This window comes from Exserohilum turcica (genome assembly GCF_000359705.1).
Source record: "Exserohilum turcica Et28A unplaced genomic scaffold SETTUscaffold_6, whole genome shotgun sequence".
Taxonomy (NCBI): domain Eukaryota; kingdom Fungi; phylum Ascomycota; class Dothideomycetes; order Pleosporales; family Pleosporaceae; genus Exserohilum; species Exserohilum turcicum.
The window spans coordinates 1,678,866-1,704,485 of record NW_007360277.1 but is presented as its reverse complement, the minus strand read 5'-3'; the positions used below and the strand labels follow the sequence as shown (position 1 = coordinate 1,704,485).

The following is a 25,620-nucleotide window of genomic DNA, read 5'->3' as shown; positions in this document are numbered from 1 at the left end:
TCATTCCTTTCTCCTCTGGCTCTCATCACACTCCCTAACTTGTCGCCCACGCCTCTTTCCGTTCTCAAATCTTCCCAGTCGTCTGCCATCATCTTGAGATACCCCAGCCCAGCATGCCCTCGATCGCCCCCATGCCCTCTGCCGCTGCGGACCCCCAGGACTCGTCTGGCGTCATCAAGTTCACAAACTGCTTGCTAGTAAAAGGCAATGCGCTCGTCAGCGAAGACCTCTGGGTGAGCTCGACCAGCGGCAAGATTCTCAATGGACAGGAGCTTCTCTACGAACACCTAACCGCACCACAAGAGATTGTCGACCTGGGCGGCCGCATCTTGTCACCGGGCCTCATCGACACACAACTCAACGGCGCATATGGCTTCGACTTCTCCGTCATCCCCGACGAGGGCTCCATGGCATATGGCAAAGGCGTGTTTCACGTCAACCGGAAACTGATATCCACGGGCGTCACATCATACCTACCGACACTGACTTCACAACCTCCCGAGATCTACCAAACAGCTCTGCCCTTCCTAGGTCCCTCGGGCGCCGCCCGCGACGCATCTCTGGGCTCAGAGTCCCTCGGCGCGCACTGCGAAGGCCCATTCCTCAATCCAACCAAGAACGGCATCCACAATGCCTCGATACTGCAGGAACCGCAAAACGGCATTTCCGACGTGGAAGCATGCTACGGCGCATCCAACACATCCTCAATCAAACTCGTCACGCTCGCCCCCGAACTCCCCGGCGCCCTCGATTCCATCCCAGAACTCACGGAGCGCGGCGTGCTCGTCTCCATCGGCCACTCGGAAGCAACGTACGAAGAAGCGAAAGCCGGGATCCGCGCGGGCGCCAGCATGATCACGCACCTGTTCAACGCCATGCAGCCGCTGCACCACCGCAACCCGGGTATCTTCGGCCTGCTGGGCACGCCCTCGTCGTCGATCCGAAAGCCCTTCTTCGGCATCATCGCGGACGGCATCCACTTGCACCCGACGTCCATCAAGATTGCGTGGAACGCCCATCCAGACGGCCTGATCCTCGTCACCGACGCCATGAGGCTGGCCGGTATGCCCGACGGCACGTACGACTGGACCAACGGCTCGCGCATCATCAAGCAAGGCGCCTTGCTGACGCTCGAGGAGAACGGAAAGATTGCCGGTAGCAGCATCCAGCTGATAGATTGCGTGACCAACTTTCTCAACTGGACGGGGGCGAGCGTGCCCGAGGCCCTCAAGGCAGTTACGGAGACGCCTGCCAAGATGCTGGGCTTGCAGCATGTCAAGGGCGTGCTGGAAGAAGGCGCGGATGCGGATCTGGTGGTGCTGGATCTCCAGCCCGGTGCTGGGGAGGCAGAGATGAAGCTGGTTGTGGATGAAGTGTGGAAGTTTGGCGTCAAAGTGTTTGATAGCGCACGCCAGGGTTGAGCAAAGTTCCGAAAGGTCATGTATAGACGGGGTGACATAGGCATGTTCAGGCGCTGATCAAGTGTGGAGATTTGACAGCGAGCGCACGATGGTTAAGCAGAGTTTCAGAAGACCATACATACTTAGACTGAGATGGCACAGGAAGATTGCACGAATGAATTCCAATTTCTTGCATAGCGTCATCATCAAGGGGCATAATCTCTCTTTCTCTCTACTACCTCCGCTCGTCGCCCCAGAAGCTCCAAAAAAAACAGCTTGACATGCTGAAAAGGAAAAGAAGAAGGGTCATTATTCCATGCCTACTACTCTTACATCATCACGAAGACGCGGCGGTCCATCCACTTGTTGAATGAAGAAGAAGAAAGAAAAAGAAAAAAGAAAAAGATCTACCACACAATTAAGGGCAATCCAAGACCACAATCATGCGAGAGAAAGAGAGAGAGAGAGACACACACACATTTAGAAGTGTGGTGTGGCTAGCTAAATGGACTCATGAGCAAACTGCAAACTGCAAAAAAAGTCAAAAAAAACTTAGGAATTCATGAATGCTTGTCCCCCCGCCTTAATTGAACTATGCAAACCGTACGCTGTGCACTGTGTGGAGAAAAGAAAAAAGAGGCAAAGGAAAAAAAAGGGGGTTTGCATGCACCTATTCCGAGGTTGTGGGAACACACTGGACTCGACCAAGAGAGAAAAGAGAAGAAGGAAAAAACGAGGACACGAGGAGGTTGAGTGGGTCGAAACAAAGAGACCATGAGAACGGATGGGTGGGTGGGTATCTCGAAGCGAACCTGGTTGCTATGTTCGCTGTGTGCACATGGAATGGGTGGGTTAGTGGGAGAGAGATGGGCAGACGAACGAGACGAGACCAGGGCGAAGCCGTGGTCAGCAACACCTTCCGCTCTTAGTCTTCTGGACTCGGTTGATGTCTTCTTCCCACTCTTGCTGCTGGCCTGTAGCACCGGGCGTTGTGGGAAAGCCTAGCCAGCTTCGCCTCTTGTCGGCGGCGCCTAGGCGGAAGCTCCCGTTGGGAGCGCCAGGATAATCAAAGTAGCCAGTCACGTTGCCGTTGTTGTCAAGGACTGGCGTGGCGCCAGCCATGGTCAGTTGTCTCTGCTCCTCTTCAAGTTTCTTTTGCTCCTGCTCGACCAGTTTGCGCGTGATGACGCGGAAGACTTCGTCGACGCCCTCACCGTCTTTTGCACTGATTTCGTGGCAGCAGTCCCAGCCAATGTCTTGCCCCCAGAAGCCGCTAGACCGGTTGCTCTGCGGCGAGGCCATGGCGCCACTGTGGAAGGTTGCAGGCACCGAGCCCCAGCCATTTGACTGGGGATTGTGAGGTTGTGCGGGCTGTGCGGGGTAGAGGTTCTCGGCCACGTAGGCGATGCAGCGTTCAAAGGGCACCTTGCGCTTCGAGGGGTCTGCGGCTATGATGTCCGACTTTGTGCCTACAACGTGCAGGATGGTGTCGTCGCCCAGGTTCGTCTTGAGCTCCTTGAACCAGCGGCCCATTTCCTCAAACGACTGCGGGTCGGTGATGTCGTAGCACAGCACTGCGGCGTTTGCACCTGCACGCGACGAGGGTCAGTCTCGGATACGGCCGCTCCAGCAACGGGCTGAGGGAGCACGTGGGCGGCGACGGGGCAGGGAGCAGTGACAAACCTCGGTAGTATAGCTTGGAGATGGAGCGGAAGCGTTCCTGGCCGGCCGTGTCCCATATCTGCAGACGCACGACGGTCGACGTGTCGATGTCGACGACGCGCTTGGTCAGAAACGAGGCGCCGATGGTCGACTGGGTCGTGGGGGGCGTAAAGGCGTTCTTGACGTAGCGGTGGACGAGCGACGTCTTGCCAACGCCCTGGCTGCCGAGGACTACGATCTTTGCTTCGAGGCTACTCGACATGGCGGGCAGTCGAGGCGTGGCCGGGTTGGGGGCGAGGGCAGGTGCCAATGGTTGGGGGGCGGGCGGGCGGGCGGTGCTCTGCGACCACGACTACTGCTAGGTGTGCTACTGCTGCTGCTGCTGCTAGGAGACGGGTGTGGGGGTGGGTCAGTGGGTGGTGCGGCGGGCCAGGTGATCAGAAAGAGGCTGAGCTGTGGGCGGTCGCGGGGCCAGTGGCATGGCGTGCAGAGCGTCGCGGAGGGCCGCCAGGAGGCAGAGGGGCGGGGACCGGCGTCGCTGGGGGCATGCGGCGCGAGGAAAGGAGAGAGGGAGAGGGAGAGGGAGGGAGAGGCAGTGTCAGTATCCAGCGGCGGATGACATAGGCGTGCCGCGCTGTTTGGCGCTTGCAGCCCTTGCCGTGGCTACGGCGGCCCATGTGACGGGCGGCGCCAGGCCAATCCACAGCGCTGCGCCGTCGCAGCAGCCTGCATGGGGGGGGGGCTCATGGCGGGCTCATGGCGGCGAGAAGGGCGTGCGAGAGGGTGGCCGGGTGACGCTGGGCGAGGGCAGCAGACAGAGAGAGGCGCCAGGGTCGGTGTGGGAGCCGGCCGTGGTATATGGGATGGGGCAGTGGGCAGGCGTCATGCCCAGCCCGCAGCGCAACGTCTGCCCCGCGTTGCTGCACGCGCAGTAGTCGGCGTGGTATCCTGCCCAGCGGCCGATGCGTGTGCCGACTTGTACTTGTGCTTGGATGCTCGATGCCATCGGGGCGCCGGGATACTGGATGCGGATGCTGGCACTGATACTGATACCGATACCGATACCGATACCAATACGAAGCCTTCCCAGTTCCCCTGGGCGGGCCTCCCCCTCCCCCTCCCCCTCCCCCACAGTCGCCACGGATGCGGACGGGCGCGAATGGCCCGAGCCCCCCGTGCCAGGGCTGCTATGGCTACAGCTATGTCGATGCCGGCGCCAGCCTGAACCTTCCGCCCATCCTCCCGCCCATCCTCCCGTCCAGCCACGCCCGCGCCCGAGTGCCTGGCTGCTGCGGGCGTCGTCTCCATATATTTTGTCCTCCACCGCCGCCCGCCCATTGCTTATCCGCCGCCCGCCCTCACCGCCACCATGAACCGCGACAGCAACAACACGCAGCAGCAGAAGCTCTCGGGCGAGCACGTCGCCGCGCACAACAACGCAGACTCGTGCTGGGTCATTGTCCATGGCCGTGCCTACGACGTGACCGAATTCCTGCCTGAGCACCCCGGCGGCTCCAAGATCATCCTCAAGTATGCCGGCAAGGATGCCACCGAGGCCTTTGAGCCCATCCACCCGCCCGACACGCTCGACAAGTACCTCGACCAGTCCAAGCACCTGGGCGAGGTCGACATGAACACGGTCCAGCAGGACGAGAAGGAGCTCGATCCGGACGAGGAGGCGCGCCAGAAGCGCATTGAGCGCATGCCCATCCTCGAGCAATGCTACAACCTCATGGACTTTGAGGCCGTCGCCCGCAACGTCATGAAGAAGACGGCCTGGGCCTACTATTCCAGCGGCGCCGACGACGAGATTGTGAGTCCACGCCCGCCCCGGTCGTGCCCTTTTGCCACACACGGAGCTAATCCCTGGCCAGACATTGCGGGAGAACCACAGCGCTTTCCACAAGATCTGGTTCCGCCCGCGCGTCCTCGTCGACGTCGAAAAGGTCGACACCTCCACGACGATGCTCGGCACAAAGTGCGACATACCCTTCTACGTCACCGCCACGGCGCTGGGCAAGCTCGGCCATCCAGAGGGAGAGGTCGTCCTCACGCGCGGCGCGCACAAGCACAACGTCATCCAGATGATTCCGACATTGGCCTCGTGCTCCTTCGACGAAATCATCGACGCAGCAAAGGACGGGCAATGCCAATGGCTGCAGCTCTACGTGAACAAGGACCGCGCCGTCACCAAGCGCATTGTGCAGCATGCCGAGAAACGCGGCTGCAAGGGGCTCTTCATCACCGTCGATGCGCCTCAGCTGGGCCGTCGCGAAAAGGACATGCGAAGCAAGTTTGACGACGTTGGCAGCAACGTGCAGAGCACCGGCGGCGACAATGTGGACCGAAGTCAAGGCGCCGCACGGGCCATCTCGTCCTTTATTGACCCGAGCCTCAGCTGGAAAGATATCCCGTGGTTCAGGAGCATCACCAAGATGCCCATCATCCTCAAGGGTGTCCAATGCGTCGAGGACGTGATTCGTGCGGTCGAAATCGGCGTCGATGGCGTTGTCCTCTCCAACCACGGTGGCCGTCAGCTCGAGTTTGCCCGCTCGGGCGTCGAGGTGCTCGCCGAAGTCATGCCCGTCCTTCGCGCACGCGGTTGGCAAGATCGCATCGAGGTCTACATTGACGGTGGCATACGCCGAGCGACCGACATCATCAAGGCTGTAGCCCTGGGCGCTAAGGGCGTTGGCATTGGCCGGCCCTTCCTCTACGCCATGTCTGCGTATGGTCTGCCGGGTGTGGACCGCGCGATGCAGCTCCTCAAGGATGAAATGGAGATGAACATGCGCCTCATTGGCGCTTCAAGCATCGCAGACTTGAACCCCTCGATGCTTGACACAAGAGGACTGAGCATGCATACGGCACCTGTACCGCACGACACGCTTGGCTTGAATGTCTACGATCCCCTTGTCGGTCCACAAGAAAAGGTCGTCAAGGAAAAGTCAAAATTGTAAACGAATATATAGTTGTACTGTAATAAGCATGTCTAGCGCAATAGAATCTAGATTATTTCTTATTCTAATATGCAGGACCATACCACTACATGTACGCTCGAGTGGTGCGCTGTTATTACTAACCCCAGGGATCCTCAGGGATTCTAGACCTCCTGCAACGCGTCAAGCGAGGGTCTTGCAAGTGGGTTCCCGGTAGGGGCGTGGCCACGTGAAAGCGTGTTGGTGTGGAGAAGGCGATGATGGGTTGGCCGGAGCGGCCCATGGTCAAACGTCCGTGGGTCGCGTGGGATGCTCTGCGCACTTCAATGCCACAGCCCAGCATCCTCCCTCCACATCCTCCCTCCACCACTCTATATATATCCCCGCATTCTTATCGCGTCTGCGCTTCTTTTCCCCTTTGACTGTATTATTATGGAGGCTTCCGACGCATCAGTACAGCCGGGTCAGAGCTGGGACGAAGCGCAGTGTACAGAAGCACTCGCACAGCTAGAACGGCTTCAGACCCAGGTGCATAGGGGTTCTGTTTTTGCTTGAGTCTAGGCTGATACCTTTTACAGATAGATGATCTGCGCCTGGCGATTCCGCGAATAATCGAACCTTTCCACCGGCCCCCCAATGCGACGACCTACAAATTGTACGCGCAGGGCGTGCTCGGCTCCCAGAACGGCCTGAATGCGCTCAAGGACCAATGGAAACTCCCCGAGGTACAAAGCACATTCGAGCATGTCAAGCAGAGCTATGGCGCAAACGCGGATTTGTCCGAGAGTGTCTCGGTACCCTCCCACGGGTGGGTCGAACGAGCGCGGAAAGCAAAGAAGATCACAAACAAGAGCGGCAGCGATGTCGTCGAGGAATCCGGTACCATAATCACCGACGATGATATTTCACGAGTAGTCGTCGAGTTTCGCAAGACGCATCCAGGCCTCAAACTGGAGACGCACGACGACGACCACAGCATACATGTACAGTCTTCGCATCCATGGCAAACATCGCCTTTCTCACTCTACGACAGATTCAATTTGTTTCCGGCTCTGCCTTGCTCAAGTTCCACGTTGTCATCGAGCGTGAGGCAAATGGACGTCACAAACTCAGTGCAGAATGTCTAGGGATGGCTGAGCCATGTCTGGCCACCACGCGATGTCTTGCATCACGGCCACATGCAAACGATCTGAGACATCTACTGGTATGTTTGACTGGGCACGCAATACGTATGACAGGTATTAATCATTGCAGGATATGATTGTTGCCTACAAAACTATCAAAGGACCATGTGATAAATGTGCAAAGTTGCTAGACAGCGCCGTGCTGATGCCGACTGCGCGACGAAGTAAGCAAGTTGCTACTACAGAAGAAAATTTCGAAACAGTATGGGTAGCGCTACATGAGAGCTGTCTGGAGTGATTGAGCCTGGTGCGTATCCGATCGTTTTGAACCCTCGTTTAGTGAGGGGGAGAGAATGGAAGATGGTGGAATGGCACACCAACGCCAAACTCATTATCGATGTGGCCGGCCAAAAATTGCGGCAGATATTGGGTGTCCTGAAACCACTGCCCATCCAGCATTCGCACAGCTTCTGGATAACTATTCGCCTTCCTATTCTTGTATGGCTCCTGCTGCCAGATAGCATCCGTCCACGTCCATCGATTCGGTTTCACATATTTCCGAGTTCGAAAGTCGTAGCTCAGGCCGTATTCGCGTCCTCCGAGCATACTACTCTTAGTCCAAGGAGCAAACTTTTGCGAGTTAAAGCTGAACGTCATCCCGCGGTCGTCAAGATGGGGATATCCTGCCCACTGGGATCGCGGCGGGCGATTTGATACGCAGTCCGTCTGACGAGCACCAAATGCAACGTATATGTCAGGGCCGTTGTTCCGTAGGACGTCTTTGATGCGACCCCACGATGACCCGTTCTTGCCGTCCTTGGGCCAGATGAATGCTTTGGATGCCTTTACATCTCGCAGTTTGCGGCCATCCTGGTACCATCCCCGTTGGGGTCGGTCGCGAACATAACGAGCTGTCTCGTGTCTCCATCCATCGCCGGTGGACACGAAGAAGGGAAAGTCCGGCAGAGTATTGGACATTTTGCGAGGTTGTCAATAATGGTGTGGTTTTGGAAACTCTGCGGATGTTGTAAAGCACCACGTCTTTGACAAGTTATACTATTTCGCGTTTGCTGCCTCGGATTGTAAAGATGGACCTTTTGATGGTCGCGGCATGGTCATGAGTATAGATGTTTGTGCATGGTGCGGTACCTTCGGGAATACACAGTTGTTTCCATGATTTCAACATACAATCAATTGTGTGAAGTCTAGCCGTCTCTTGGCTCAACAAGAATTCCACAGGGTCGGGGTCTTGTCGACTGCATGGTAGACAGGAGATGGCACCAGCTGGTTCACCTTGACGCGGTACCTGAGTGACAGGGATAAAAATGTCCGAGCTTCCTCGTTGAACAACGCGATCTCGTTTCTCCAGGTTTGTTTTCGGCACCATCACAACACGGCTCAACGCACCTACAATGTCGCTGTTCGGTAATCTTGGAGGCTCGCAGCCTGCCTCTAGCGGCACTTCGAGTGGAGGATTGTTTGGAACAGCAGGAGGCGCGTCAAGCGGCACTACACCGAGCTTGTTTGGCAACCTGGGCGGAGGAGGCACACCGAATGCGCAATCCGGCACGACACAAGCGACAAGCAGCGGCCTAGGCGGCAGTCTATTCGGCGGTCTGGGTGCGGCAAAGTCGACTGCCACTACGACGCCTTCGCTGTTCTCGGGCGCAGCATCGACGTCGCAACAGCAGCAGCAGCAATCGCAGCCGCAAACGGGAGGCTTCTCGCTGTTCAACAACACGGCGTCGCAATCGACTACGAACAACACGCAGCAAACGAGCGGCCTCGGCCTCGGCCAATCCTCCCTCTTCAACACGACGTCGACCCAGCAGCAGCCCCAGCAGCAACAACAACAGCAGCAGCAAGGCGTGCCGTTGACCCAGGCAAACGCAGGTTCCGGTCGCTCAGCCCATTTTGACCATCTCTTGGAAAGGGGGCGCAAGCGCAACGCTGGCGAGAATGGCATCGGCAACTTTGATGAGCTCCCGTCTCTGCAGCTGGGTCTGGGGGACATTGCCCGCAAGGTGCGAAACCTCGGTTCTGGAGGCCCTTCAGCGGACCAGGTTCAGGACCGCGCCCAAGATCGCGCCGCGTAAGTTGGCATGTGAGCCGCAGATTGATTTGTACTGACGCTCTTTAGCCACTACCTTTTGTCCGCTTCTGGCGTGAAACTGGGCAGCACGCTCCGCGACCTCAATCAGTTCTCCTCCCAAGCAGGCCTCGCTGCACCTGGGCAGGCTCCGAATCTCTTCGACAGCGATGTTGACGGCTACATTTCGAACCTGCACTCGCAGTCTACGCTGGCCCTCATTCAAGAAGGGCTAGAGCAGTCCAAGCGCGACTTTGACACCTTTCTCGAAGACAATGTTCAGATTGAATGGGACAAGCAGCGACAGAGGATTTACGAACACTTTGGCCTGGGCAGACAGAGCGAAGACATGGCGGCGTCGCAAAGCGCCTTTGGTAGCACCGCTCGGGGAGCTTTTGGACGCGCCACAGCACGCAAGGGTCGCTCCATGGGCCCCGGCGGAGCGTCGGTCAATGGACGATCCACTTTTGGAGCCTCCGCTGCTGGGCCACCCGTCCTTGGTGCTTCTCAAAGCGTCTTGGGCGGACGCGATGCGTCTGACAAGTCCGTCATGGGCGGACAGAGTGGCCCACAGGACCGATATGCACGAGACAAGCAAGAGAAGTTCATGGACGAGGTCAGGAGGCTGAATGAGTCAAGACTGCGAGAAGAATCCTTCTCGGTGCTTCACTCATTCTCGGACGTGGAGAAGGCTGCTGGCACAGAGTACTCGGAGCACTTTATCAACGCTTACGGAGCGCTCGTCTCAATCACCGAAGAGAAGACTGAAGCGGAAGCATCAAACCCCGGCTCGAACCAACCCAAAGAGCGGAGCTTTTCCAAAGACTACCTGGACGACCAAGCCAACTCTGTTGCCAGTGTGCGCATGCGCAAGCGCATACTTGACGGGTCCCGCAAGTACCTCGAGAACAAGTTTTTGGAACATGTGGACGAAGTATTGCGAAAGAATCCTGCAGAGGCCCTTGTTGGCGGTGTTCCCTCCATGGTCAACAAGATCCGTGGCTTCGTAAGGGCCAAAGCCGCGTTCAAGGAGCTCGGCGCGGATACTGAGCTGTTCCAAAGAATAGGCGAAGCGGGCGATGAGTTCCCTTGGATCATCATCTTCTTCCTGCTAAGAGGCGGTCTCCTAACTGAAGCTGCCGACTATGTGCGAGAGAAGAGGAACTTCTTCCAGAATACCGACAGAAATTTCCAGTCGGCAATCACACAATATGCCACCGATCCTGACCGCAGGCTAAGCCCGGACACCCAGCAAAAGGTTGCCCATACACACGCCCAGAGGACTCGTTTAAAGACACCTGAAGATCCTTACCGCATGGCGTGCTACAAGATTGTCGGTCGATGTGACATGAGCAAGCGCAACCTGGAGCCTATCAAGGAGACCATGGACGACTGGGTATGGCTGCAGTTCAACTTGGCGCGCGAAGGCAACAGAGCTGAAGAGAATGCTGGTGAGATATTTGGTTTGGAGGAACTCCGCACGACTATCAAGGACATTGGCCAGCGCCACTTTATGAACGACGCGGCCGAGTCTGCCGGTGGATATGGAGTTTATTTCTATCTGGCCACCCTTGCTGGCTTGTTTGAGCCAGCCGTCAACTATCTCTACACCCACAACTATGTCTCTGCGGTTCATTTCGCAATCGCCCTCGACTACTACGGACTCTTGCGAGTGTCGGACTGGACCACAGCTGGCGGTGAAATCCTGACATACACGACACGCCAGCAACCGCAATTGAACTTTGGACGCGTGGTTGGCCACTACACGAGCGACTTCCGAGCCGCCCGAGCTGACGCTGCCGCTGACTACCTGGTATTGATTTGCCTGAATGCCGACCTGCCAGGTGAGGCAGGCAGGCAACAGGCAGAGCTTTGCCATGAAGCGCTACGCGAGCTTGTCCTCGAAACACGCGAGTTCTCTACGTTATTGGGCGACGTCAAGTCGAATGGACAGACGACACCCGGTCTCATTCAGGAACGTGTGCCACTGCTGAAACTTGATGGCGAAATGGGCTTACTCAACACCATCACTAGCGAAGCTGCAAGGATGGCAGACGACAATGGACGCATCAACGATGCCATCTTGTTGTGCCACCTGGCTGGCGAGTACGACAGTGTGGTGACAATTTTGAACCGCGCGCTTGCTGAAGCACTTTCGGTGGAACTTGGCCAGGAACCACTTCGTCTGGAGCCGCTTAAGCCGCGCTTGACGACGACGGAGCCGCAACAACAGCAGCAGTCTGATGCAACTTCATCGAGCCTGAGCATGCTTGGAACGGACGATCCTGTAGAACTTGCACAGAAAGTTCTTGCTCTGTACGATGCAAACAGCCTGTGGTGGAGGAAGGTTTCGCAGGTGAACCGTGATACAGTCGGTATACTATTCCAGCTCAACAACGCAAAGAAGGTCATTGAAGCCGGAGACTACATGGCAGCACTCGGAGTAAGTTTCAACATCCCTAAGTTGGACTACCGGTTTACTAACAGCTTTTAGCAAATCGAGAACCTCCGTATCCTCCCTCTGTCAGCTGCAGGCAACGTCAGCGATATTCGCGCCACGGCCAACAGTTTCAATTCGTATCCTCAGGAGATCTCACGGAACATTGGCAATGTCCTTCTCTGGTGCATTGGCTGCTGCTCAAGGCACCGCGAGCGTCTGCTTTCTGGACAATTCGAAGACCAGATGCGCAAGGTGCTCGCAGACCAGCTGCTCCAAAAAGCCAAGGACTTGATGGTCTTTGCTGGTTTGATCAAATACAAGTTGCCGCCTCGGGTGTTTGAGACCCTGGCACGGGAGGGACTGGAAGTCGGCGCTTTTTAATTGAAACGATAATGCGGTAGTAATGCTTCCAGACTAGACGTCTGCACGCGGCCTGATGATGACACATGGTTGGAGGCTTTGGGCTTTTGGAAATCAGAAAAGAGGGTGCGGTAGAGGCATCAAAGGCAAAGGAGGGCTTGTATTGCGCGTCGAGTGGGCACGTTGGGCGGGCATAGAGTGATACCAAGAAATCATTATAATTGAATTCTTGCTTGAATACCAAAGACGCGGGCATCAGGTGACAGGGACCGGTGAGGAGGGGTGTGGCGGCGGCCAAGTTTTGGGCCGTACATAGCGCCATGGTCTTGTACATGCAACTCGGGTAGGAAAGGGTAACAACTGAGTCGCAGGCACCGTTGGCGATGGCCGGACGAGAAGTCGTTGGTGTTTGGGCAATGCTTGGCGCGCCTGGCGGATCGGCGGAGGTGTGTGACCCCACTCTGCGGACCGGGGAGCTCTTTTCTTTTGGGGCTCCCACGTCATTCGCGTAAGAGTTGCAACAAATCGGACCACGACCTTATCGTCGTGGGTTGGCACTGCATACAAAGCGCTACGCTGCTCGCCCGTTGCTGCTAGCCAAAGACCAGAGCAACAAAACGCACTTGCTGCCATCACCGCCCTCCAGATTAACGCCTTGAGATTTGTCATTGCAAGCGTGCAACTCGGCAAAGCTACCCCTCCCTGCCCACCACCGACCCTCGAAGCTTGCTTCTCAACACGTACGGACCCGCTTCTTTTGGCGTCTCTACTTTTCAGCTAGACGGGTGAATCCACTTTGACCTCATAGCGACCCACGGCCAAAGATCTTTTCGGTCCTCCGCCGCCTGCCACTGTTTTCGGCTTGCGCAACCATCACCACTACTACCTTCTTCTTCTTCTTCTTCTTCTTCTTCTTCTTCTTCTTCTTCTCCTCCTCCTTCACCTACTAACCCCACACCCCACCTAATACCACATTCATACCCAGCACAAGATGGCGCCCACTGAGATTCCGCCGCCCCTCGAGGGCAAGAAGAGGCGCATTGGAGTCATGACGAGTGGAGGAGACGCGCCCGGCATGAACGGCGCAGTGCGAGCCGTCGTTCGCATGGCTATCCACAACAACTGCGAGGCCTACGCCATATACGAGGGCTACGACGGCCTGGTAAAGGGTGGTGACATGATCAAGGAGATGAAGTGGGAGGACGTCAGAGGCTTCTTGTCAGAGGGCGGCACACTTATCGGCACAGCGCGATGCATGGAGTTCATGCAGCGCGAAGGGCGCCGAACAGCCGCAAAAAACCTCATCCTCAAGGGCATTGACGCAATCATCATCTGCGGTGGTGACGGCTCTCTCACAGGTGCAGACAAGTTCCGCGCCGAGTGGCCGGAGCTGCTGAATGAGCTGGTTCAAGAAAAGCAGCTCACACAGGAGCAAATTGAGCCCTTCAAGCACCTCAACATCGTCGGCTTGGTCGGCTCGATTGACAACGACCTGTCCATGACCGACGCCACAATTGGATGCTACACGTCACTTGCCCGCATCTGCGAAGCCATCGACTCGGTCGACACCACCGCCGTAAGCCATCAGCGAGCATTCGTCATCGAAGTCATGGGCCGGCATTGCGGATGGCTCGCCCTTAGCGCCGGTGTTGCCACGGGAGCAGACTTTGTCTTTACACCTGAGAACCCACCAAACGAAGGCTGGGAAAAGGAGATGTGCCGACAGATCAAGAAGCACAGGTCACTGGGAAAGCGGAAGACTATTGTCGTTGTCGCTGAAGGAGCCATCGATCGTAACCTGAAGAAGATTACATCACAGCAGGTCAAAGACGTGCTTGCAGACGACGCAAAGCTCGACACGCGTGTGACGACGCTTGGACACGTCCAACGTGGAGGCACACCGTGTGCTTATGATCGTATGCTTGCCACACTCCAAGGAGTGGAGGCCGTCAAGGCAGTTTTGGACGCTAGCCCCGATGTTCCCAGCCCGGTCATTTGTATGCAAGAGAACAAGATTGTCCGGCGTCCCCTCCTCGAGGCCGTTGCACAAACCAAGGAGGTCGCTGTAGCTATCCAGAACAAGGACTTCCACCGGGCGATGGAGCTCCGTGATACCGAGTTTGAGCAGCAGTACCAGGCTTACCAAATCACCACAGCTGCCGACCAGCCAGAGCTGCTATTACCTGAGGATAAGCGCCTGCGCGTCGGTATCATTCACGTTGGCGCTCCAGCTGGAGGGATGAACGCAGCGACCCGTGCTGCCGTAGCGCACTGTCTTGCTCGTGGCCACACACCAATTGCACTTCACAACGGTTTCCCCGGCATAATCCGCCACCACTCGGATGAGCCAGTCGGTGCGGTCCGAGACATCAAGTGGATCGACGCTGAGACTTGGTCGTCAAAGGGAGGTTCTGAGATTGGTACCAACCGTGGACTTCCCAGCGAGGACCTCGAGACTGTTGCGTTTGTCTTCAAGAAGTACAACATCCAGGCCTTGTTTGTTGTTGGTGGATTCGAGGCGTTCACAGCAGTTTCGGAACTGAGAAAAGCACGCGAACACTACAAAGCTTTCAAGATCCCAATGGTGAGTAGCCTCGATCGGATGGGTTCGTGGCAACTGAGCATGTGCTAATGAATCAGGTCATCCTCCCGGCTACAATTTCGAACAACGTGCCTGGAACCGAGTACTCGATTGGCTCAGATACGTGCTTGAACGCACTCATTCAGTACTCTGACGCCTGCCGCCAATCCGCATCGGCGTCCCGTCGTCGTGTCTTTGTAATTGAGACTCAAGGTGGCGAGTCGGGTTACATTGCGACTGTTGCCGGTCTCAGTATCGGAGCTCTGGCTGTGTACACTCCAGAAGATGGCATTGACCTCAAGATGCTGGACCGCGACATTGACCACCTGCGCGAGGTGTTTGCCAAGGACAAGGGTATCAGCAGGTCTGGTAAAGTCATCTTGGTCAATGAGAAGGCGTCAAAGACGTACTCGGTACAAATCATTGCACAGATGATTGCCGATGCGGGCAAGGGCAAGTTTGAGTCACGCCACGGAGTCCCTGGTCACTTCCAGCAGGGCACCATCCCCTCACCCATGGACCGTGTCAGGGCGGTGAGGTTCGCTACCAAGGCCATGCAGCATCTCGAGAGCTTTGCCGGCATGAGCCCAGAGGACATTGAGGAAGACTCCATGTCCGTCACTGTCATTGGTATCAAGGCGAGCAAGCTGCTCTTCTCCCCCATGGAGTCGGTCGAGAAGAAGGAGACGGAGTGGCACCGACGACGTCCCAAGCACGAGTTCTGGATGGCGCTCAAGGAGACGGTTGACACACTGTCTGGAAGGCCCCAGGCCCCAACCAACCCCACTGATATCGATACCCTCGCCGGTCGCCCTGCTAAATAGGCCCGTGCAATGAATGGTCTGAGGCTATAAGTCCTCGGATGTGTGAAGGGGCAGGAGCTTCCAAGCGGCATGATGACACGCTGTAGATGTAGATTCCGACCTATGATAACGAACTCTGAATGCTATGATGATTCCCTAGTCTAGTCTACTCTTCCTGGAAAGCCTTGAGACTCTCATCGTTCCAACTGAGAAACTTGCCACTTAATTCCTTTCCAGCGCCCACGGCCAGCTTGGCAATCACATGGCCCGGCTGCTCGGGCTTCAGCAATCCACCGCTCGTCTTGAGCCCGCTAAACTTTTCCCGATCTTTTTCGCTCATGTGCGCCGCGTGCACCTCGCGGATCTCGCGCTGCATCTCCGTGTCCACGACGCCGGGCCGCAGCGATATCGTCGTCACGTCGGGCTCTTCCACGGCCAGCGTCAGCGCAAGATGGTTTAGCACGGCTTTTGTCGCGCCGTAGCAGCCCCAGCCTTGGTATGCCGAGACTGCTGCTCCAGACGAAACTAGGATAATCCGGCCTTTGGAGGCGCGTAGCGCGGGGAGTGAGGCTTGGATCTGTGGGGGGGGGGGATATCAATACCTATACACCGAGAAGAAAGGGTACTTAGAAAGCAGACGTACCAACTCCACGGCCGAAAAAACATTGACTTCAAACCCCTTCCTCCACTTGTCCACACTCGCGTCGCTAACGCGCGCCACAGGCTCCAGCATCCCGTGATTCAGCACCACGGCATCGAGGCGGCCCCAGCGCTCGTGCGCCAGTTCCACCGCCCGCCGCGATACGGCTGCCGAGCACATGTCGCCGGCAAGCACCTCGACGAGGTCCGAGCCGTACTGGTAGTGCAGCTGGTCGAGCGCCGTGTGTGTGCGTGATACGAGGATTAGTTTGTGCGCGTGAGAGAGAAGGTGGTGGGCTGTTGCGAGACCGATTCCTGCATCACGGGGAGGGTTAGAGTGGGCTTTTGGGGGTTAGGATGGTGGGAATGGGAGTAGGAAGAGAGGAGAGGGGGAGTGGAAATGGGAAGATAGATGCTCCTTGTGTGTGTGTGTTTTTTTTTCTCTCTCTCTCTTCTAAACACATGGTTTTTCTGTGTTCTGCATCTGCATCCGTGTATATGTATGTGCATATGCTTTGTTACAAGATTCGCACGCCGCAATGCTAACACGCGGCGTTTTGCGCTCCCGGGCATCAGCGGGAAGCAAAAAGCCCAAGTACAATCCCATCTTTGTATGCGTGCACTGCATTTTTCTGTTACAGCCGTCGTGAGAGAAAAAAAGGGCTTAGACGTGTGTACAAATGTGTGCGTATATGTGTGTGTATAAACGTGCATGTGTGCATGTATATACATATGAACATCTTTTTTTTTTGCTCAAACGTACCTCTCGAAGCCCCAGTAAGTATTATCACCATTCCCTTTGATTCGCTCATTTCGGCCCCCCTCCTTAGTCGATTGGCTGATTGATTGGCTAGCTGCTTTTTTGTTTGTTTGTGGCTGTTTGCGGGCGCGCTACGGGTATGGATGGTTTGGAGGGGGGGGGGGGGAGGAAAACTTTGGGGTGGGAAGGGCGGGGAGAGGGGGAGGGGTAATACGTCATATTAGTCAGCTGTTTGTAGCTGGTTATCTTTGTGTGTAGGTACGGAGGTGGGGAGGTGGGAATTCTTATCTTGGGTTGTGTTGTGTTGCTGATTTCACAATTTTTTTCCCCTATTTAGGTTAAAAAAAAGAGAATTGGAAGAGTAAAGTTATTAGGTGTATGCTGCATCAAAATGTCTATGCTATTGAAGGCTGTATGTAGACGTAATTTGGTTAGTATTGCATATGCGTATAGACTTGTTCAACAACAATGTGGATAAGTTTGTACAAATAAAATCGCATGACTGTAGGAAGTCAAGATTGTGCAACTTGAGAAATTTATCTTGATACTGCGATCCTCCATGTGGTAAGCAGCATCCAATCAGCGCTGCTGCTGCCACTCCTTGCATTAGAGGCTGACATTGAACTTCTCGTTTACCTCTAACATTGCAGAAAAATTAGACAGCTTGGGAATTTCACAACGACCTCGAAGAGCTAAGAAATCTCTGTGCCTTGGATTGCTATGTTCGTAGTCGACACAGTCAGTAGCAGTCCGCAGTTAACCTACATCAGTGTGTCCAGGCAAAGGTAGTTCTGGTACTTGACATTGAACACAATCATTTCATCGCATGCAGAAACCAGAAATGTGCAGCACTTTGTTCTGGGAAAAAAAAAATCAATACAGGCGCCCCTCAAATCAGTCTTGCATCTGTTGTCCATGGGATTGAAGGTAGCTGTGGTGCGGAGAGTCGTGCCTGACTCGAAATTACGAGTATTCATCAGATGTCATAGCAGAGCAGAACTCTTGATGTTTTTTTTTGCAACTCTGCTGTGAAACAACATATGGGAATCGCCACGGCGGCGGGTCGGCCTGTGGATGTTGCGTCCTAGCCTAGAACCCATGGCCCAGAATGTGGCGCTGTGGTTCCTCCTGTGGGACTAGCATCGTAGCGGTAGTGCCATTGCCATCGCTATGACCCGCCTCCAGGTCTCATGTGCATGCGCAGTGATGTTATAATGTGGAGCCAGGAAGAAGGACATTTTAGGTTTGCCGCGTCATTCAGGAAAAGAGGTGGAGGATTTGCTTTGCGAGTTCCTATGTGCATGTGTGCCTTGACGTCATAGTCGTTGCGCAACCAGTGGCCCCAGTGTTTCACGACGACGTAGCCCAGACACAAATAAACAACGAATGTTGGACTATGAAAAAAAATAAGCTTTGGAATTGAACAGACTAGATACGTCGTTGTCAGCGCTAGAATAAGCTGTTATCGGCGCAGCTAAAAGGCGCGCTTAGATTACTATTCGGGTCGTTGTATATGTCGATCAACGCCGTGAGAGACGTGTAGAGACCGCCAATCATGAGGAACACCGTCATGAGCATGATGGAGTAGTTGATGACGGCGAGGCATCGCTGGCGCGGCGTGCTCCATTGCGTGGTCCAGTTCATGTGCAGCCAGAAGATGCTGGTGAAGCCAAAAGTAAACCACGAGACGAAGACGGCGGAGGAAATGTTGAGGATGGAGGAGAAGATCGGGACGGCATTGCAGATGACAAAGGATACGGTCCAGAAGAGCGCGCCGAGACCGATCCATAGCGTCCATGTGAAGGCGTTGTGCACGTTGACCTGGTCGGGCTTGGTGGCGCGCATGATGGTGATGTACTACAAGTAAGCGTTAGTTTTTGACGTTGGACAAGACAAAAGGCGGGTACCTACCATGTATTTGATAGCTGTGATGCCAATGACGAGACCCGTACCCAGAATTGAGGGGATCAGGATGCCATAGGCGATTTTAGCCGTGATCTTGGGGGCAGAGCCCAGAGCAGGCGAGGTGGTGGCATCGCCGGCTAAGCCGTAAATTACGCAGGCCACAATAATGTATATGACGACTTCGAATGACTTTTGCATGAAAAGAGCTGGTGGAAAGTCCTTGGAGGCGTCCTTCATCTCCGCCATTACAGATATAAAGGACTGGTTTCCCGCGAAGGCGAATGCAATGTTCAACAGTGCGTTGATGGTTTGAATGAACGTCGGCTTTCCAATGAGCGTTATGGAAACCTCGAATCCAGGAGGTGCCTCTGGTCCTGAGACACCGAGTGCAACCATGACAATCATGACTGCAGCGACGGTGGAAATTGTGCATACCCAGCTGGCCGCCGCGGCGAAGGTGAGTTTCCGTGGAATGGTTAGCAGCCAGCAGACAATATGCGGAAAGGCCATGAAAGCCACGGTACAGAGAGCGTGCTCCGACAGCGTGTTGAGAGCGATTGACAGGGTCACATTGACCGAGGCGCAAATCAAAACGAGGTTGAAAATGAAGACTACACCGAGAAAATACTCGAACGGCTTCCCCCCAACATACAAGGCGCAATCGACGAGATTGGTGGTCATTTTGTAGAGGTTGTGGAATTGGAGGAGGATATAGCCGCAATAGGTTGTGAGGCCGCCAAAGCCCAAGATGGCGATGATGCCTGGGATAAGACCCAGCGTCTGGAGAGCCTGAGGGAGACTGAGAATGCCAATTCCAACCTCGATCGTGATGAGAATTACGCAGGCTCGCCATCGACCCAGCGTCTTGTAGTCTTCTCCCTGGGTATGGGGGTATTCAGATGCTCCTGGGAAGCCATCGCCCGTCCAACCAGTCGTGATGTCGGTGTTGTGTCCGTACGTCTCCAAGTCCTTTTCCGAGTCGGGCGCGAAATCCTCACTGGAAGGCGCCTTGTGTTCTTTTTTGAGAAAGGTCTTCAGACCCATGGCTGAAGCGGCGGTAATGATGCAGAATGAGGTACAACAAGGTACAAGACTGAGAATAGTTTGGTTCCGACCGAGAAACGGCGAAGCATCGTCTTTTGAACCAAGAGACCTCCTGTATCGGCCATGGTCAACATATCCTAGGACGTAATGTCTGCTAGCGGCCGACCTGACCCTAGCAAGATCGCCTCGTGAAAGCACCACTTTTCAACACTGCGGTCCGGCCACTACGGCGGACCCTCGAAAGACATGGCCATGCTATCATGTCTGCCAGAGCGGAGTGCAGTTTGTGGGGGAAAGGCACCATAGGGCTACAAGCGGACTAGAGAGACGCAAACGTCGCTTGTTGTATGGTCGGTAGCCGACGCATTTTGTGTTTTGATGAGCTCGGTGGGTCGTGGTGAGTAATAGCCTCCGCCCGTGTCCTGTTCAGATCCACATTATCACGTAAAACTCTTCGAGAAATTTGCCGGACCCGTCTTGCCACTTGGCAACGCGTTGGCAGCATCCGCAGTTCGGAAGCCAGAATGCAAGGGCACAACTGGGCCGGTTTGGTGGGTGTCGGCGAAAAACTTGGGCTTGACGACGTGTATGGCGTGTTGGGGTGGTGAGGCGATGTGCGATGAGGCTCAAGGGCAGGCGATGCAGTGTGGTGGGCCTTTGCGGGAGCTAACGAATCGGTGCTAGGGTGATGTGAGCACAACATCAACAGGCAATGCAGCACACGAGCACGAGAGGGGCGGCTTATGTCGGGGTGCGTTGGTGTTGTTGCATCTGGGGTTTAACAAGGGTGGCGGTCTAGTCGAAAAGGGTCTTTCTGATGGTCATGCCAAGCCGTGGTTGATACTGTCTGGTGGAACAGTTATTAAATTTAGAGGTGCATCCAGGCTGCCAACGATGTGAAATTGAACTTGTCGCGGTGTGTCATATTTGATTGTAAAGTAAGCATCTACATAATGGCAGCAGTAAAAATGGGTAGAGCAGCAGCTGCAGCCAAGTAGAGCCGTGAGCAGTCACGTGATGTAGCGGCGAGAGCATACTTTCTCGTGTTGGGAGACGGAGATAAAGAGACTAAGTAGGGCTATGGAAAGATATTCCGTATATGTAAGTAGAGAGACAGATATCGGACGATGTGGGAAGACGGCGGAATGGGGGTAGGGGTCTGGACCAGCGCATCCATGGCATACAGAGGCCGGGCCGGCGTGCATGCAGGAGACGAGACCCATCTAGTGTGTGGTGAAGGGTGTCTTATCACTCACCCGACTTGTGCGCATGATGGCGGTGAGTGGCCCGTGTGTCCTCGTCCAGACGCGCCAGGCGCCCGCAGTCCCGTGGCCGGCGACTTGCTGCTTGGATGCGCAGCTTGTTGCTTCGCCATGCGACACCCGACAGCGCACCATGGCGATGCAAATGCACACAAGGCGGCCATGACGTCGTCGCAGGCCGATGTCACGGCGACGAGGATGCCGCAGAGCCGCCAACCTCGTACTAGGCGTAGGTCGTGTGTTGAAGGCTGCGCGCTAACCCGTTGGGGCGCCGCCATGTGGGGGGTGGTGAGGATGGGAGCCAGGTTCCCCAGCGCGCCATGCAGACGCCGTATGGGGAAATCAACGGGCGTGAGACTGCCAGCGCTGTCACTATCGCCAAAGTAATAATGGCAAGCGTTGCGTTGGTTGGTCATGGGGCGGCGGGAGGCGAGAATGCTGGCGCGGCGACAGTATTGATAGGACAATGGCAATGGGCAAGGCCTGCCAGGTGGCGTCTGCCACTGGGACGCTGCCGATCCTCCCGTCCTAGTGGCGCCTCGGAGGCCAACACCGACCAGAACTTTCCTTCCACCACCCTTCTTTCTGTATTCCTTAGCACACTCACCGCTATCGCTCCCCTCTGCCCTCGCCCACGGTACTCGCACTCGCTCTCGTCTTGTCTGTCTGCTTGCTTCTTTGCCCGTGAATCCAGGCCCAACCGCAGCAGGAGCTCTACTCACATAGCACCCCTCGCGCCGCCCCGAGCTCAAAACCACGACTGCGTGTTGGCCGAAGCCGTAAGATTCATACCAGGTTGCAGAATGCCATTTCTCACAAATCCCCCAAGAACTAGTTCTCCCAATGCCCCCGCCGACAACAACGACGAAAGATTTCCCGCCGCCCAACTCGGCCTCCTAGGTATGTGCCCCCTATTGCGCTGCCCGCATTGTCACATGCACCCAGCCCGAGCCTTGCACTGACATGGCCATGCAGCACTCGTTCGAGTCGCCGAGCCAATTGCGCTCACTTCAATTCTTCCATATGCCTGGAAGCTCGTCTCCGCCTTCCATGTGGGCACTGAAACAAACGCGCCCTTTTTCGCTGGCCTGCTCATCTCGGCCTTTTCGCTCGCAGAGGCCTGCAGCGGCATGTACTGGGGCAGTGTTTCCGACCGCGTAGGTAGAAAACCCGTTGTCATACTCGGATGTCTGGGCACAATGTCCTCTCTGCTACTCGTTGGTCTAGCCCCCAACTTTTGGGTTGCACTCGTTGGCAGAATCATTGGCGGTGCCCTCAATGGAAACATTGGCGTCATTCAGACCATGGTGGGAGAACTAGTCAAGAAGCCTGAACACGAGCGTGAGTACAGCAACGTGCGCCGCAAACAATTGGGATGCTGACTGGTTACTAGCAAAGGCGTACGCCGTCATGCCATTCGTCTGGAGCATTGGTACCATCATAGGCCGTAAGTCGTACTCTCCCCCCGCTCCAAAACCCCCAATCGCTGACTGCCATAGCCTCGATCGGTGGCTATTTTGCCGAGCCTGCACGCAACTTCCCCTCGGTTTTCAGCCCTACGGGCCTCTTTGCCAAGTTCCCGTACTTCTTGCCAAACATCATCTGCGCTTCCCTTCTCTTGCTGTCGATTCTCATGGCATATTTCCTCTTGGATGAAACCCACCCCGACAAGCAACCCCACGGGTTTTTCCAACAGTACGATGCGGCTGTTGCAGAGACCCCGCTCCTTCCCGCTCAAGGCGCAACCGCAGACTCTGCGGCCAACCTGACGGCAGAGTCGTATGGAACCTTCAACGCAGTCGAGGTTGAGCGCGACGAAATCTGGCGTGTGCGCTCCAACGGAGACTGGATCGAACAACCAGCCAACGACAAAGTCTTTACACGACCTGTGATTATGTTTGTTATAGCGCTGGGCATCTTCACGTACCACTCGGTAAGCCAGCGAGTCACTCTAGCAAATTTATTTATACTAACTGCTACAGATGACATACGACCACCTTCTACCCATCTTTCTCCAGGATAAGCGTGCCCACGACGATATGAATGCACTAGACATAACCTCGTCCTCTCTGGGCGGTGGTCTTGGCATCCCCATTCAGCAAGTCGGCATCATCCTTTCTCTCAACGGCATCATCCAGCTCGTCATCCAGGCCTTTGTCTTTCCTGTGCTGGCTGACTGTCTTGGCGTATGGAGACTACTGCTCATTGTCACACTGGCGCATCCGATTGCGTATTTCATTGTGCCCTTTTTGCAACTCCTTCCTGAGAATACCCTTTACCCGGGTTTGTTTGCTTGCCTGACGGTGCGAAATCTAACATCGATTCTGGCGTTCCCACTGCTACTCATTATGATCAAAGAGGCCACCCCCGACAAGGCACACCTCGGAAAGATCAATGGACTGGCTGCTTCAACAGGTGCTGCTTGCCGCACAGTCGCTAGCCCCATTGCAGGATTGCTCTACGGGTTGTCCATCGAGCTGCGGTTCACACCGTTGGCATGGTGGTGCTCTGCCCTGGTCGCGATTTTCGGAGCGCTCCAGGTGCCTTTTCTCAATCGCGCAGCACATGAGTGTAGCGCTCAAGTGCGCCCTGCAGCCCGATGCAGCTTCGTCGAGCGCCGGCGAAGCGAAGTGGTACACATTGTGGTCGAAGACGCAGCCTGACAAATGCACGGTTGCAGGAGAGGTTTCAGGACAAGTGGTTGTTTTCTTTTCCAGCATTTTCCTGCATTGTCTAGACTGAGGAATAGCGATGCAATTGGACGGCGTTGTGGGATTCACGATACCAGAATGGCGGATGGGTACATGGGCACTGGCGTTTGGCGAGGATAGCATGGCATGTCGACATTTGCAAAGACATGCTCACTCGCGCTGGTAGCGTTTTCACACATGGCTTTTCTCAGGGCATTTATAGCAATAGCATGCATTCACTCGTGCTCATGTTCTCGACGTGATGCTTTTTCTGCACAGTGTCGTGGTGGACCAGCAAGGACAGGCTGCGGGCATAAAGCGGTATGGTTCATGCAAGGTCCTTGAATGATGACGGGCAACATGGCTCGGTTTTTGAAACTATTGATTTGTAGAATGACCGAGGGCGGGCGGAGAGAGCGTGCATGGGCGTGTTTTCAAGGATGGATTCTGCCATGGTGCTAGGTCGACGACGGGGTGATGGTACGCTGTGGTTCTCTCGTGTGGTGGAAAAGAGGACTCTATTACCCGGAAGCTGACACAGCCACGGCTGTGCATCCCTGCTTGATACATGTTTGCGAAGGTGCCGGTGACAGGTTCATCATGCCGTCTCTGAAAGCTGCCGAACATCCATCATCCCTGTGACATGTAAGGGGCGCGTCCATGTTGGGAGAGGGCTTTATAACATTGGGCCGCAGTGATATAGGGATGGGATGGATGATATTCTGACAAGTCTGCCGATGGGGCGCATCCACATGCACGCATCCGCAGCGGGAGCGCGCGGGAGAGTGTGCGCGCCCAGCAGACGGCATGCCAGCCATGTGGGCTTGGCGGTGTCATTTTGTTTATCCAGAAGACAACACCCTTCTAATTTTGCCCCCAAGCATTCGAGACACATGGCGTCCATGGCCCCAGAGCCGTCGTCGCGCAAAGCTTGGTGTTCCTGACGCTGGTTGGTCGGTGCGCGCACGGCGGGTGATGCACGTGAAACACGCAGCGCTGTTTTTGGCCACGGCGTCTCGCCTTCAGTGCCTCGACTCCACTCCCCAGAGCGGCCGAGAATCCCAATCGGGCGAGACAGCGATCCGGGCTATAATCATGCGCTCCGGACATGCGCAGGCAAGACGAGGGGCGTGGCCATGGTGGTTGGCTCGAGAGGCCAGCGGGCATAAGCAAGCGGGCGAGAACTGGAACGGGGCCTTCTCGCCAATGCTTACATTCGTCTTTGCATGCAACTGATGACGACTGCCAAAAGCAAAAGGTCGTGATTGTGGCGGCGGCCACACCACGTCAACGAGGCGCCCGAAGAAGGTTGCAAAGGCAAAAAAAAAGCCGTCAACGCTGGCCCTGTTTGAGGCATCCTCGACCGTTCGCTTGACGCTTGCTTCTACCCCCCATGAACACATCCTCTACGCGCTATTGGCCCCGCGTCCGCATGGGGATTTTCCATTTAGACGAAACAGGTTAGACCGTTTCACAACGTACCCCCATCGCCTAAACCGTGGCGACCATGACTCTCACTCCCTAGGTCGTTTTGTAACCGACGGCAAACTGTGGATGGGCGAGCCTATTCAGACCTGCCTGATCGTGGCTGAGCATCCCAAGGCCCCGACTGTCGACTTGTCCAATCCATTGACAATGTTTCAAGCTTGCTTGTTTCGTCCTTTTCTTGGAGCCAAGGAAGCATATATCTATCCTGGCTGTTCCTCTTTTTTCAGGCTCACCTCAGCCTTCATCCTAATCACAGCTCGGTTCTTTCCTTTCCTTACCCAGGTGGAATACATTACCTTCTTTTAGGCTACATTCGCTTTTCCTCCCAGGCCATCATTCGTTTCGGCCTGCGCGGTATCCATACACACTCACTTTACATTCTGCTTCGATACCTGACTCGACATCTTATTCCTATTCACTCCCTATCCACCACC

At 55.5% G+C, this 25,620-nt stretch overlaps 10 protein-coding genes across 10 annotated transcripts; 6 read left to right on the top strand and 4 right to left on the bottom strand.

Annotated features, from left to right (window-relative positions):
• Positions 1-113: 113 nt before the first annotated feature.
• Positions 114-1,421, top strand: SETTUDRAFT_96020 (carbohydrate esterase family 9 protein; the record flags this gene model as incomplete). The annotated part of the gene is made up of 1 exon (XM_008031698.1): positions 114-1,421. The coding sequence occupies one exon, from the start codon at positions 114-116 to the stop codon at positions 1,419-1,421; it is 1,308 nt and encodes a 435-aa protein (XP_008029889.1).
• An 885-nt stretch (positions 1,422-2,306) lies between these two features.
• Positions 2,307-3,324, bottom strand: SETTUDRAFT_95515 (uncharacterized protein; the record flags this gene model as incomplete). Its single annotated transcript, XM_008031697.1, has 2 exons — positions 2,307-2,989; positions 3,084-3,324. The coding sequence occupies 2 exons, from the start codon at positions 3,322-3,324 to the stop codon at positions 2,307-2,309; spliced, it is 924 nt and encodes a 307-aa protein (XP_008029888.1).
• A 1,095-nt stretch (positions 3,325-4,419) lies between these two features.
• SETTUDRAFT_121460 (uncharacterized protein) lies at positions 4,420-6,083 on the top strand. The gene is made up of 2 exons (XM_008031696.1): positions 4,420-4,875; positions 4,937-6,083. The coding sequence occupies exons 1-2, from the start codon at positions 4,432-4,434 to the stop codon at positions 6,020-6,022; spliced, it is 1,530 nt and encodes a 509-aa protein (XP_008029887.1). The 5' UTR covers positions 4,420-4,431; the 3' UTR covers positions 6,023-6,083.
• Positions 6,084-6,433: 350 nt separating this feature from the next.
• On the top strand, positions 6,434-7,423 carry SETTUDRAFT_156561 (uncharacterized protein; the record flags this gene model as incomplete). The annotated part of the gene is made up of 4 exons (XM_008031695.1): positions 6,434-6,529; positions 6,580-6,984; positions 7,035-7,205; positions 7,256-7,423. The coding sequence occupies 4 exons, from the start codon at positions 6,434-6,436 to the stop codon at positions 7,421-7,423; spliced, it is 840 nt and encodes a 279-aa protein (XP_008029886.1).
• Positions 7,424-7,461: 38 nt separating this feature from the next.
• Positions 7,462-8,103, bottom strand: SETTUDRAFT_95657 (uncharacterized protein; the record flags this gene model as incomplete). The annotated part of the gene is made up of 1 exon (XM_008031694.1): positions 7,462-8,103. The coding sequence occupies one exon, from the start codon at positions 8,101-8,103 to the stop codon at positions 7,462-7,464; it is 642 nt and encodes a 213-aa protein (XP_008029885.1).
• A 419-nt stretch (positions 8,104-8,522) lies between these two features.
• On the top strand, positions 8,523-12,232 carry SETTUDRAFT_165269 (uncharacterized protein). Its single transcript, XM_008031693.1, has 3 exons — positions 8,523-9,217; positions 9,266-11,657; positions 11,709-12,232. The coding sequence occupies exons 1-3, from the start codon at positions 8,538-8,540 to the stop codon at positions 12,033-12,035; spliced, it is 3,399 nt and encodes a 1,132-aa protein (XP_008029884.1). The 5' UTR covers positions 8,523-8,537; the 3' UTR covers positions 12,036-12,232.
• Positions 12,233-13,005: 773 nt separating this feature from the next.
• On the top strand, positions 13,006-15,419 carry SETTUDRAFT_22858 (uncharacterized protein; the record flags this gene model as incomplete). The annotated part of the gene is made up of 2 exons (XM_008031200.1): positions 13,006-14,598; positions 14,655-15,419. The coding sequence occupies 2 exons, from the start codon at positions 13,006-13,008 to the stop codon at positions 15,417-15,419; spliced, it is 2,358 nt and encodes a 785-aa protein (XP_008029391.1).
• A 145-nt stretch (positions 15,420-15,564) lies between these two features.
• Positions 15,565-16,849, bottom strand: SETTUDRAFT_95977 (uncharacterized protein; the record flags this gene model as incomplete). The annotated part of the gene is made up of 3 exons (XM_008031692.1): positions 15,565-15,975; positions 16,042-16,352; positions 16,801-16,849. The coding sequence occupies 3 exons, from the start codon at positions 16,847-16,849 to the stop codon at positions 15,565-15,567; spliced, it is 771 nt and encodes a 256-aa protein (XP_008029883.1).
• Positions 16,850-18,246: 1,397 nt separating this feature from the next.
• On the bottom strand, positions 18,247-19,982 carry SETTUDRAFT_141231 (uncharacterized protein; the record flags this gene model as incomplete). The annotated part of the gene is made up of 2 exons (XM_008031691.1): positions 18,709-19,982; positions 18,247-18,654 (listed from the first exon to the last, which is right to left on the bottom strand). Exons 1-2 carry the CDS (start codon positions 19,744-19,746, stop codon positions 18,247-18,249), a joined length of 1,446 nt encoding a protein of 481 aa, XP_008029882.1. The 5' UTR covers positions 19,747-19,982.
• A 1,829-nt stretch (positions 19,983-21,811) lies between these two features.
• Positions 21,812-23,922, top strand: SETTUDRAFT_43697 (uncharacterized protein; the record flags this gene model as incomplete). Its single annotated transcript, XM_008031318.1, has 5 exons — positions 21,812-21,908; positions 21,984-22,349; positions 22,402-22,455; positions 22,508-22,941; positions 22,991-23,922. The coding sequence occupies 5 exons, from the start codon at positions 21,812-21,814 to the stop codon at positions 23,669-23,671; spliced, it is 1,632 nt and encodes a 543-aa protein (XP_008029509.1). The 3' UTR covers positions 23,672-23,922.
• Positions 23,923-25,620: the final 1,698 nt, after the last annotated feature.